We start from the raw sequence: 13,135 nt of genomic DNA on the forward strand, positions 1-13,135 counted from the left end.
GAGTGTATTTTTCGGTTTACTCAGTTTGGGTAAATTTTCATTCGAAGAAGAAAAAATCCAATTCAATTCAAGCTTCAAGGACAATTAATAATATGCTTCAGGCAATTGCTTGGACCAAATATAAATAACTAAGCTCTTGCCATTGACATTTATCGCTGTTAATATTGAGAACTTGTTTTTCCCATTGAGGCAAATGGAAGTCTCATTTCGATGATCTTGAACTAATTACTAACTGACTATTTACTTCTCGATTCTGGAATAAAATTACCTGTTTTATATCAGGAAAAATGAATTTATTGCTCAAAGCAGATTTTCATGATTAGTTAAGAAAAGATTTCATTGAGTCAGCTATTGAAAAGCCCGCTGAAAGTACTCGAGAAAATAGCCATAGAGGGCGGTGCGTTTGTTTTGTTGTGAATCCCAACAAACGTGGTTTTATTGATTTGGTTTAAATATTTTTGAAACGTGTTTTTTGTTTTCTTGTATTTTTGTGATTATTTGATTCTGTTAATTATTTTAGTTGCCATTAATTTATACTACAATTCTCGATTGTTTTTGTTTATCATCTTTGGTATCAAATGATGGAAACTTATGTGGAGCGCACAAAGATAGATGAAGTGGTTCGAGTCTTCAAAAATTATGCCGCTAAATCAGTTGAAAAGGTTAAGGAAAATAGTTTAAATGAAACTAATGTTAAAAAGAAGAAAATTAATTTGCTTTCCGTTGAAGAACAAGAGGATAAATTCTTGCAGCTCGCTGGATTCTCGATGGATGATAAAATGCATTTACAAATTACTTTAAAAGTTCCACCGACAAATATGACTACATATATTCATAATTTTCGACCTGTGCCTCATCCATTTCATGATCTGGTTGATGCGACAATTTGTTTGATTGTTATTGATAAAAGCCACCAGCCTTTAAAGGACAGAGAGCTAGATTTACGTTTGACTCGAGATTTTTACACACAAAAGCTGTTGACTGCTGGAGTTGATGAAGATTTAGTAAAACATCGACTGTTCATCTTGCCTATGCGAGAATTGTTGACTGAATATCGATTACCTCAAATGAAGCGACGCTTGGCTACATCATATGATGTTTTTCTTGCTGATACCAGATTGATCAAGAATAGATTCAAATTGTTACCCAGTTTCTTAGGACAAAAATTTTGGGTTGAGAAGAAAAAATTCCCAACTGGTGTGGTTCTCAAGCATAAAGGATCTTCTTTAAAACACTCATTTGAAAGAGCTTTACGTACTGCTACACTTTACATGACAGGTCATGGAGTTGACACCAGTATTCAATTTGGCGTGTTCAAGCAACCAGAGCAACACTTGGCCGACAATTTAGAGTTTATTTTGCGAAATGTCTACAAAATTTATGGAAACTGTGTACAGATATTAAAGATAAAATCAAAAGCCTCGTTGGCCGTTCCATTCTACGCTGATTTAACAAAGCCAATAAGCTCTCTAAAGAAATTGATTCCTCGCACTCCTAGACTTGATTCAAAACCAATTGACGATGAACATCCATTTGTTGAAGGTGCTAAGTTGATTGTTTATCCATCTGGTAAGACTAAACTGAAGAGAAAGGTTAACGACGAAAATGACGCGAAAACTAATGGCAATGCTGATGGTAAATCTAAAGAAAAGACCATCGAAAATAATTCAAAAAAAGTGAAAGCTGAAACGGTTTAGTTGTATTGATCTTTTTAAGCATAATTAATAAATTGGTTTTGTCTAAATTGTCAACTATCAAGTTATTGCAAAGATTTCAAAAGCGGATTTACGGTCGTGAATCAATGTTTAAGATGATTAGTCTACCACACATGAAGTAATTTTACACAGCATAGCTTAATGCATTCCATTAAATCCATTATTCATTGTTTTTCAGAATTGCAGCTTGAAATTAAATTTCAGAAACAATTTTATTAATCAGCGAGAAAAAAAGATCGTTTAATATGATAGTATTTCTAAATATACACATGCATTTGTACAGCAATAAAATTAACAATAATAATTGATATTGTTGGAAATTAATGATATCCTAAGTAGATGATATAAAAAATAACAAGCAAATATTATGGTAAACATTTTATCATCGCATATCAAGATAGTCATAATTGATTAAAATAGTCCTTTTTGCCAAAATATAATCACTGTAATCAACAAAATCAACCATAATTATATTGGGTTTGAAATTAGTCTTTTTAACTTCCAAAAGCCATTCTTCAATTTTCTGATTTCCATTTTTCGAAAGGCGTGAATAAAGATTGTTGCAAATATTGCGAATCACTAAAGCTTTGGATGGAGATAAAATGGCCTGATGGACATAAAATTTATCCATGGGACGGGATGATAGGCCTGACCACAAGAAAGGAATCAATTTTGACTGACAAGCTGTGTTTCCCCAAGGATTGAGTAACATAGAACCAGGCCAAAGTTCATTATATCTTCCAGTTAAATCATCATCACGGTAAAAGATAATAATCTGATATTTTTTAGACCACATTTCGGCTAAAGTCAGTTCCTCAATACGTCGATATTTAACATATGGGCAAATTTTACTGCCAAACAATTGGATCAATCCATTGATCAGAATATGATGTTGAGCATGGGATACTTGGTGGAAATGTTGAAAATCAAGAAAAACAATTTCTTGTTGGTTTTCATCCAAAAAATCTCGCATAGGTCTGAGTAATGAGATTATCTTATCACCATACAACCCATGAACAAAGTAGAGATCACCATCACAAGGATCAGAGGCAACACGAAGGTCAAAATATCGTACACCATGGTTGAGTTGATCAAGAACATCAACCCTTTGTGTTTTGAACCATTTTTTGATCACAAAACGTCCAGTCAACTTGGGAAACAAATGGATTGCAGTGAATGCTCCATCCCATGATCTGTCTGGTGCCAAACCTCGCCCATGTCTTAGAGAATAGGAAGCGGAATCGTGAGAACCTGCAAAATGAAGCCAAATATAATATTAGTTGAGGATTTATTGAAATATATTACAACAATCAATCAATTGGAAAGAGTCATTGTTTAAGTAATGAAATGAGTCAGGGACAGTCAAACAAAAACAAGTTACACCTTATGTCGTATCTTGCAACAGCCATAAACTTATCGCATGAATTCACTCAGTGTAGATAATTCACTGGAAATATAAGCCGTTTTTTAGATTCACTAAACAAATATTGAAGACTGCTTATCCTTCTTAAAAGAATCAATTGAAACTTGACAGATTTGAATGATACTGTTCATAATTTTGAGATAAATTAATTGACAGTCAGAAAAGCAAACAGTAAACTTGTTGACAGACCATTATCGAGTAACTTTGTAGTTTAAAACGCAAGATAACCTTCATCATTAAGTAATTAAATATTGTTGGATAAGAATGTAATAACCGAAAAGTTTATCAGACCTTGGCCCAGTTGCTATCACTGAATATCAAACACACAGTTGGACATTTAAAAATGGATGAACACATAAATCACAAATTAAATGTGGCAAGTGTGTCCATCTTAAAATAGAGGCGAATACTGAGGTCCAGCTAGTCAGCTGGTATGGAGTACTGATGAATTAAACAAATAGATCAACAGAAAATACATCAATGCTAAATTAGTGGCAATTTATGGAAAAATAATGAAAAATCAATGAAAAGGTAATGATTATTTGCAGAAAATAAAAGAAAAGGACAAACAAAGGGAAAAGAAAAAGGGAAAAGATCTAAAGCAAGGATTTGTTCTAGTTTATTGTTGCTATCATGTTTTTGTAGTACACTTTATGTATATTGGGATAAAATATATTAAAGTAAATTTGATCTCACTGGTGAGATTGAAATTGAAAGAAAGCCAATAATTAGTTAAGTATACCTATGAATGGCTCAAATTCATTGTTGGAACAATGGTTAAGAGTTTATATTGAAAGAGAGGAAATATTGGTTATCACGAAAAGGGGAAAATAAATTAATAGAGATTGTTGGCAGGGAAAGGTAACATGAACGAAGAAAAATATTGTTCTAGTAAAAATTGACTTACCTGGGATTGAAATTAAATTAAGTGGAGTATGCTGCAATTTATTGGGTAGACAACTCATCCATTTGTTTAATTGCAAGTAGTTAGTAGGATCGGTGACAACCATGTTTAATTTCGAATCTTAGTTGTCGATTATTATGATTAGATTAAAGCACAAACTGAATTAAACAACTAACAATCCATGACTTTGTCAAACTAAAACTACCTTCACAGTAGCATTTAAATTCAGCTGCAGTCAAAGCGCCCTCTGCAACATAAAGTGGATAATAAATTATTAATAATAAAACATTTTATTACTTTTGACAATATTTCTTGAATTATAATTTACACAGGTAAAGCGAGAGAGATGAAAATTTCTTTAAAACTAAAGATTGATAAATTCCGTAGCGTATTTCAAAAATTCAGAAGCTTTTTCAACATGGAGATAATGAGTTCCATCTTTGATACATTGTGTTTGCAAATTTGGAAAATGTTCAGCTAATTTGTTAATTTGATCTTCATCCACATACTCTGATTTACTTCCATAAATCAATAATGTTGGTCCATTGTACATTCCTTCAACTGACATTGTGTCAATTACACCTTCGTTTAACGATTTTTCTAATGCATCCAAATTTAATTGCCAAGCAATTTGACCAGATTCAGTTTCCACAAGATTTAAAAGGAGAAAACCTCTAATGAAAGGATCCTAAGAGTAAAAGAGATAACAAAGTAATGGATATTAATTTTTAACAATAATCTTTGAGCATACTTACTATAACAGCACTTTTAAGTCTATGATCGACAATTTTCTTAGCTTCAGAACGACTAGAATTTGGTGGAATATCCTTCAAAGCTTCTCCCATTGCTTGAATATATTCGATATGATGTGATGCTGGTACTTGAGGTCTTTTCATTCCAACATCAACGATAACTAATTTTTCAACCTTTTCAGGAACTGTCAAAGCGAATTGAATAAAGGCTCTACCTCCTAAGCTATGGCCAATAAGCGTTGCTCTATTTATTTTCTTATTTGTCATTACTTCCAATGCGTCAGACACCATAGCAGGGTAACTCATTTCTAATGAGTGACCACTTGTACCATGATTACGAACATCGAGAGGAAGAACAACCCGATTCGTTTTTTCTGCAATAGCTTTTGACAGACTTTTCCAGTTATTACGACTACCAAAGAGTCCATGGTAAATTAAAACTGGATCTTTATTAACATCAAGAAAACGTGGTTCATATTTAAAGGCACCAATTTTAACGGGAGCTGGAAGATCTGACATGAACCTGGGTGAAAATAAATTATTGAATCCATGAAGATTGGTGAGAACTATGAAAGTTGCAGAAAGAAACAACCATAATCATAACAATTAACATTAACAAGGAATGACAAAAATTGAAATGAAATTGCCTCAAAACACACTTACTGTTAGATCGGCACATGCCAGCTATTAATCGAACCATGATCACCAATAACCAAAGGCTACAACAAACAATGTTTTAACCAAAAATTAAAACTAATTGAGTGTGAAATTAATAAAATAAATTGTAAACAATTGAAAACCGAAAAGGATAAAATTGCTACTGCCATCTGAAAACAGTAGCAAGCAACTGCTGGTAAGGGTATTTGAAAAAATGTATAGATAGCAGCACAAGGTAAGAATAATGAGTCCATTGGAAGGGATCCAGTGATTTGGATTGAGTCCCTTGTATTGAGATCTAAAACAGATTCAAATTGAATGAAAATGAAAAAGAAATTCTCTTCTAATGGAGAGGAGAAGTTAAAGTGGATGATGGAGCTTCGAATGACCAGCCCACAGACTGGGCTATTGGCAACTAATGGTCGACCTGAATATGGTAAATCGGAGTGCAAGTCAACGATTAAACGTGAAACCACCAATGGTCGAGATACATCATCTTTACTTCTCCAGCGTGAAGCTGACCTGTCAATTGATCAAAGTGGACTTCAACGTTACCTTCCCCATTGTGTTCAATTTGCATTTGCTGATAAAGGTGCTGAAGGATTATACCGGGAATATTATGCCAATGAGAAAAGGACCGATTTTACCACCTTACTATCAATTACGCTAATTGTTAATCTTCTCCTTCTATCTCTTTATTCAATACATTACACGCCAAGCAAGCTACCCCAATTAATTGTCCTCTTGTCAACACTTGTTCTCACTTGCCTCATCTATTTGTGGACATGTAAATGGGGAATCCAAAGTAAACCTATCAATTATTCAACTGATCCTCATCATGTCACCTCATCTTCTCCATCATCATCAACATCCTCATCCACATCAACCTCATCCCATTCATTATCTAAACGATCTAAAAGATTCTGAAAAAAATGACTCAAATTAATTTTTTTATCATACTACATTTTTTTCGAGCTCTGTTAGCTCAAATTAATTGCCTCGGCACAAAATATACTTCACAACGCCCGATATCTTTTTTTCATAAACGCTTTTCAATAATAAATAATTAAATTACTTTATTGAACAACTTGTGCTCTTATTTTTTTCAAACAATCTTCAGCCATACCCATGATATAAATGTCATCATCTTTTTTGGCAAATCTATAAGATGCGTCACAGTTTTGCTGTGCTGACGGCCAGTTACGTCGCATTAAATCGTTCATTCCGACATTGTAGTACAATGTTTTTAGGTGATCTGACTCGATGATAGTTCCAACTTTTATTGCTTTCTTAAAATATTCATCAGCTTCGTCAAAATTGTTCGTTAAATTGAGCAGCGTACCAACATCACTAAGCAGAATCATTGTTTGATGAGCGTTCTTTCCATTGACTTTTTCGCAGACTGCTAAAGCGTCAAGAGTGTATTTTAATGCTCCATCATATTCTTGTTTACGAAGCAAGTGTTTGCCATAAAAATCAAGAGCCATTCCATACAAAGCCAGGCTATTTATATCTGAATCTGATAATTCATTCTTAGTCTTTTTATCATTTTCAATTTGGTTTGCTCGTTTCTTTTGAATACTTAAACAATGACTGAAACCAACATCTGCTTTGCTAAATTTTCCTAATTTACTATATATAGTTGCTAATTTTAGTGAAATTTCTACTATTGCTTCATGATCTTCTTCTATACCTAGAGAGAGACAGAGAGTATTGAAATCATAAATATTAGTAATTTTCATCAAAAAAAAAATATATTACATACCGAATTCCAATAATCGTTTGATCAGATCTTTGTAAATCTTCTCAGATTTTTCATAATCGCCTTTAAGAAAAGCGACATTGCCCATAAGCGAATAGATGTATGCGATTGCTTTGCTGTTGCCCTAATCAATAAATTGGTGGAATAAAGATTTATAATATGTTCACAAAAACATTCATTCAATGAATAATTACCATATCAACAGCATTGGAAAGAGCAGCGTGTAGGATAATCTCAGCTTTATCGAACTCCTCTCGTTGCATACAAAGGATTCCACGTTTAATTGTTAAAATAAATGGATCTTCTTTTGATAACAAATCTTCCCACCCTAACAATGATAATAAGCCAGAAATGAAACCTGCGGCGAGCAGCCTAAAAGAAAAGAAACAAGTAAAAACATAAACGATGAGATTGGGAATTATAATCTTTAACCAGAATTTAAAGGCTATAGATTCGATAATAAAGTGTAAAACTTACGGCGAATTTTTATCTCCTTTGCTATTACGAGACTGTCTGGTCTTCGAAACTATGGTAAGTTTTTTAAAATTGGATGAACGGTCGACATTTCTGGTTGACATTTGGACAAGCGAGGGAAGATACGCACTAGGCACTGATAGACGTAAACCATGGTGACATAATTTGCACGTTAGTGGACTAGTTACAGTTTTAAACAAAAAACGAGAAACAAACATGATTAATCAATAATAACAATAATTAAAACCAACTTTATAATAAATAAGATGAACTTGAAGCACAAATGTTTACATTTTTTCAACAAAATATCGGATCTGAGATCAGATACTTAAGGATACCATGGATCCAGTGAATCTTACGAATCTGGGAAGAAACTTGGAATGATTGAAATAAATATTAATTTGACATTTTAATTAGCCTTAAAGAATACAAAATGGCTCGTTTAATAATTTGACGATGTAAATTTCTTTACGGAGCCATGATTTGAAGCAAGAGACATTCCTGCGTAAAAATATAATATATCTCAATGGAATGGCGTGACAAATGTGGATGTATTTGATAAACTGAACTCCGGTGTGATAAAAGTTTGATACTTGAGGGGTGATTGTTTCTTCTTGAAATACAATGAGTTATTTTCCTTTGGTCCATCAATGCTATTATCATTAGCATCAAGCTTTTTATCGTCGTATTTACCGGTAAGCGGTATGAACAGAAAAGGCAATCCAAGTGTGCATATTATTTTACAGGTTAAAGCATATGTTATGTCTCAAAAATTAGTTTAGAGCCGAAATATTGTGTTAGGCTTGCGATAAATGTTCATTAGAGTAACCGGCTAATCTGTTAACAATGTTATTTGAGTGAAAAAGCCATAAACGTTCTGGTAATTGTTAATATGCAGCAATAGAGTCCAAAAGTTATTACTACAAACATTTGATCGCGATTCAGTGTGCAGTTAATAAACCAAAACCAAATAATGGTATCACAATTTTCATTGCCACTGTAACCATCAAAACTGGCCAATACCTAAATAATCATAAAAAGTAGGAGATCGTCGATTATTTTTGCTACTGTATTTGCATTACAGTTAAATATGGAGGTTACTCACAAAACTAATCGTTTTATTAACAATTTAACGTAAGTTGAAAATGATGTATCTGGTTTTATTGATGCCCATAACTGTAACCCAATGGCTGATCCTCTGTTGCAAAAAAGTTATTATTAATCTGGATATTTGTTGAAAATTAGACAAAATTTACCCGACATAAATCATGCCACTGTAAATCCAATCACTATTAACTGGTTGAAAGCCCCATCCACTTGAATAGTAAGTTATTGTATCCAAACTTTCTGTAAACATTAAGAAAATATGAGAATCTGTAACACTTTCAAAGCGAATTTCAGGGAAAAAAGCGCAAATTTACCTGCCATGTAGATTAACTTTGACATGGGAATCAAACCAAAGTAATGAATAAGCAAGAATATGAAAGAAATCAAAATACGCATTTGATCAATTATGAAGATCCTCGCTTTTTTATGGCCATTGACCAGATTTGTATGGGTTTGCTGAAGAGCGAAATACTTCAACCAGAGGCAATTGAATGTGAAATATAGACCGAAATGGTGAACTAATGATGATATTAAAACCAGTCCAATGATACCAACAAGAAAAGCTCTAGAGAATGACAAAATAACCGAAATATATCAATCAATGATTTAATGTGTTTATATCAAAAATGGTTAAATCTTTATACTAACAATGACCACTTTTGAGATGCATTTGCCTTCGCCAATCTTTGAGTGAATGTTGATGGTCTTTGACAGCCATTGACCAAAACCCAATGTAAATTGTTACGCAATGAAAACGCAATGATAGTAAGGAGTTTGGTTGACCGGTAAAACTGATGCTTGGATCGTTAAACATTGACTGTAGTCTTCAAAATCCAAGTATGATGACTCAAAAAACTTTGAAGGTAAGTGACTCGATTATTGAGAGCAAACAAAAGATAAAGTTGAAGAAACACGAATAATTCAAGTACAGAACAGTAATATTTCGGTAATATTTATTTATATTTAGGTACCAAACATTAGATCCATCGTAAAGGTCCTAATAAGTGCTCGGAATGTACATAGAGGAAATTTTGCAGAGGAATTGGACATACAAAGAACTTAAGATCTTTGTTGAACTGATGCCGAAACTTTCTGATAGGTCTTTAAGCTATTATTAATAATTATATTGGGGTTTCAATACATTATTATGTTAAAACATTGGGTTTTGTTACTAAAAAGACACAAATAGCAACAATTGATGCTTTTATGCACAAATTGAAACAAGTTGACAAAATGCTGAAAGTAAAATGGGCAAAAACGGGCAATGATTAACTTCTTGTGCATATAAACTCTGTTAGTTTGTAGGGAATTAAAAACTGAATGCATTAGTACGGTTCAAAAGCTTCTTCGATCTATATTCTTCGAGAAAATCGATTTCGAAGTTGAAACTTTGATCGCTGTTTGTACGATAACGGAAGCAGATTTTTCTATGAAACTTCATTGTACAGATGTTATTTTTGATGGTGAACCAGAAAATGGACTTAATTTAAGAAATAAAATATCACATTTTCTGCAAAACAGATAAGTTCGATTTTCACTTAAACCGAACTTTTTCAGTGACCGTGTAATTTAGAGATCTGAAACTTATGATTAATCCATAAAAATTAGTTGGTCACACCATGGACTGAACGATTTTTTCAATTCATCAACAGTTTTCTCGATTTTGGTCATTGACCGAAAAACTTTGAACCTCGATATTTCGAGAATGGTGACACCTAAAATCATCATTCTATGACCAAACAATACATATTAATATGGACTAAAACATCTTCAACTATTGTATTATTCAAGATCCGTCGAAATAAAGTTATAGTATTGCATTGCATATGTTGTCAAATTTAAAATTTATTCATAAAGTTAAATGGTTACTCAAACACAAATCATGTTTGTTGAAAGGATATTCATTATTGAAAAATTTGAGTTATACTACGTTATTTTGCATGATAAAATGTCTTGTTTAGCCATAGAATGATGATTTTAGGTGTCACCATTCTCGAAATATCGAGGTTCAAAGTTTTTCGGTCAATGACCAAAATCGAGAAAACTGTTGATGAATTGAAAAAATCGTTCAGTCCATGGTGTGACCAACTAATTTTTATGGATTAATCATAAGTTTCAGATCTCTAAATTACACGGTCACTGAAAAAGTTCGGTTTAAGTGAAAATCGAACTTATCTGTTTTGCAGAAAATGTGATATTTTATTTCTTAAATTAAGTCCATTTTCTGGTTCACCATCAAAAATAACATCTGTACAATGAAGTTTCATCAAAAAATCTGCTTCCGTTATCGTACAAACAGCGATCAAAGTTTCAACTTCGAAATCGATTTTCTCGAAGAATATAGATCGGAGAAGCTTTTGAACCGTACTAATGCATTCAGTTTTTAATTTCCTACAAACTAATAGACTTTAAATTTACAAGAAGTTAATTATTACCCATTTTTGCCCATTTTACTTTCAGTGTTTTGTCAACTTGTTTCAATTTGTGCATAAAAGCAACAATTGTTGCTATTTGTGTCTTTTTAGTAACAAAACCCAATGTTTTAACATAATAATGTATTGAAACCCCAATATAATTATTAATAATAGCTTTAAGACTTATCAGAAAGTTTCGGCATCAGTTCAACAAAGATCTTAAGTTCTTTGTATGTCCAATTCCTCTGCAAAATTTCCTCTATGTACATTCCGAGCACTTATTAGGACCTTTACGATTGATCCGATGTTTGTTACCTAAATCTAATTTCAACTTGAATTATATCAGACTTAAATTGAGACTTGAATAAAACTAGTTGCAATATGATCTCTTATTCATGCTTGGCCTCAGTTTCACCAGTCATACATTGCTACAAATTATGCCATTCCGAAATATTACTGTTCTGTACTTGAATTATTTGTGCTTATTTCAACTTGATCTTTTGTTTGCTCTCAATAACAGTATTGACCTCATCGAGTCACTTACCTTCAAAGTCATCATACTCGGACTTCGAAGGCTACAGTCAATGTTAAACGATTCAAGCAACTCATTACTGCTCAGCATTAGTTTTACCGGTGAACCAAACATTTTACCCATATTGGGTTTTAAGTTTTATGTTTTAAGTTTGGTAAGGTTTTCATTGCGTTACAATGCTACAATTCACATTGGATTTTTTTAACGACCTCTTGCTCACAGGATGATATTGATAACCTCATATCATCAGGTAACCAAAAACGAATAGAATATTATTCAAATACTTTCGACTACTTTTATTGGAAATTTGTATTTTCATTTGAAATTCTTTGTGAACAATTAGCCTTAAAAGCGCTAGAATTTACTCGGAAACTTGTAAATGATCGTCTGAATTTTCTCGTTTTGTGTTTTGGTAAAAAAGATTTGCACAATTTTGTTTATTTGTTTTAATTTATTTATTAATAATCAACGATTTAATTGCTTTTAAATAATAGAAGTAATAATAATAAATATCAACACAACCATCAATTCACTTGCTTAGTGATTACAATTTTGGCTTGAAATTGTTTTTTTACATGTTAAATGTTTTTGTTTTTGTTTCATTTATTTGCTGTTAACTTGCAATTCATTTTTTTATATTTTATTGTATTAAGAATGATAATCATATTAATTAATCAGTAATATTGAATATTAAAACATTAGACAATAGCATTATCGTTATAATTATTCATCAATAATCTTATCGAATTGAGTGCTTTCGAGCTTTTTTTGGTTTCATTTTAAAATTTTGCTTTTTTCACCAAATCAGTTTGATATTTTATTTTTTGTTAAATTTGTGAGTTAATTGTGCCTTTCTCTTTATGCTTGTGTTTTAGTTAATTAAGTTTTAATTAGGTTTGGAGGGAAATGGTCACAACCATGAATTACTTTCTGCTGTTGATAAACACCTCATTGAAATGGAAACATGATATGAATTTGCAGTGTAAGGTCATTACTATTGAAATTATTGCAAGATTAACAAATTCACTTATATTCACATACTTTAAGCTCAGTTAATTATTTATCCACATAATAATCTAGAATCAAGTCTGAATTTAAATTGTCTAAATCAAATCAAAAAGACTGTCTAATAAAATGAACAAATGGAGTAAATTAACAAAAATTGACTGACTTGGCGCAAATCATGAGACTTGACTAGTTAATAGTGGTTAGGTAATTGTGATTAGGCTTTTCTTTTGGTTTATAAATTGTTGCATTGATTGCTAACTTGCTAAATTAGTGCTTTAAAATAAAGATTTTCAAATTGTTTAGTCTTTTTGCATTCGCTGTAACCTTTTGGTAAAGTAAAGCAACCAAAACATTGCTCAGTGTTGATCAAAAGGAAATGTAAGACTT

General features: G+C 32.1%; 4 protein-coding genes across 4 annotated transcripts; 1 reads left to right on the plus strand and 3 right to left on the minus strand.

The window, feature by feature from the left end:
• Positions 1–434: 434 nt before the first annotated feature.
• Positions 435–1,744, plus strand: LOC107366709 (ribosomal L1 domain-containing protein 1). The gene has a single exon (XM_015934329.3). It carries the CDS (start codon positions 579–581, stop codon positions 1,695–1,697), a length of 1,119 nt encoding a protein of 372 aa, XP_015789815.1. The 5' UTR covers positions 435–578; the 3' UTR covers positions 1,698–1,744.
• A 181-nt stretch (positions 1,745–1,925) lies between these two features.
• LOC149094018 (PI-PLC X domain-containing protein 2-like) lies at positions 1,926–4,229 on the minus strand. Its single transcript, XM_089268258.1, has 2 exons — positions 4,046–4,229; positions 1,926–2,966 (listed from the first exon to the last, which is right to left on the minus strand). Exons 1-2 carry the CDS (start codon positions 4,146–4,148, stop codon positions 2,098–2,100), a joined length of 972 nt encoding a protein of 323 aa, XP_089124384.1. The 5' UTR covers positions 4,149–4,229; the 3' UTR covers positions 1,926–2,097.
• An 84-nt stretch (positions 4,230–4,313) lies between these two features.
• Positions 4,314–5,636, minus strand: LOC149094019 (sn-1-specific diacylglycerol lipase ABHD11-like). The gene is made up of 3 exons (XM_089268263.1): positions 5,458–5,636; positions 4,798–5,360; positions 4,314–4,730 (listed from the first exon to the last, which is right to left on the minus strand). Exons 1-3 carry the CDS (start codon positions 5,492–5,494, stop codon positions 4,407–4,409), a joined length of 924 nt encoding a protein of 307 aa, XP_089124389.1. The 5' UTR covers positions 5,495–5,636; the 3' UTR covers positions 4,314–4,406.
• Positions 5,637–6,510: 874 nt separating this feature from the next.
• On the minus strand, positions 6,511–7,993 carry LOC107366708 (tetratricopeptide repeat protein 19, mitochondrial-like). Its single transcript, XM_015934328.3, has 4 exons — positions 7,691–7,993; positions 7,408–7,585; positions 7,217–7,337; positions 6,511–7,144 (listed from the first exon to the last, which is right to left on the minus strand). Exons 1-4 carry the CDS (start codon positions 7,903–7,905, stop codon positions 6,528–6,530), a joined length of 1,131 nt encoding a protein of 376 aa, XP_015789814.2. The 5' UTR covers positions 7,906–7,993; the 3' UTR covers positions 6,511–6,527.
• Between the last annotated feature and the right edge of the window lie 5,142 nt (positions 7,994–13,135).

This window comes from Tetranychus urticae, chromosome 2 (genome assembly GCF_039701765.1).
Source record: "Tetranychus urticae isolate SD_2017Ah chromosome 2, NJAU_TeUrti_SD_1.0, whole genome shotgun sequence".
Classification (NCBI taxonomy): Eukaryota; Metazoa; Arthropoda; class Arachnida; order Trombidiformes; family Tetranychidae; genus Tetranychus; species Tetranychus urticae.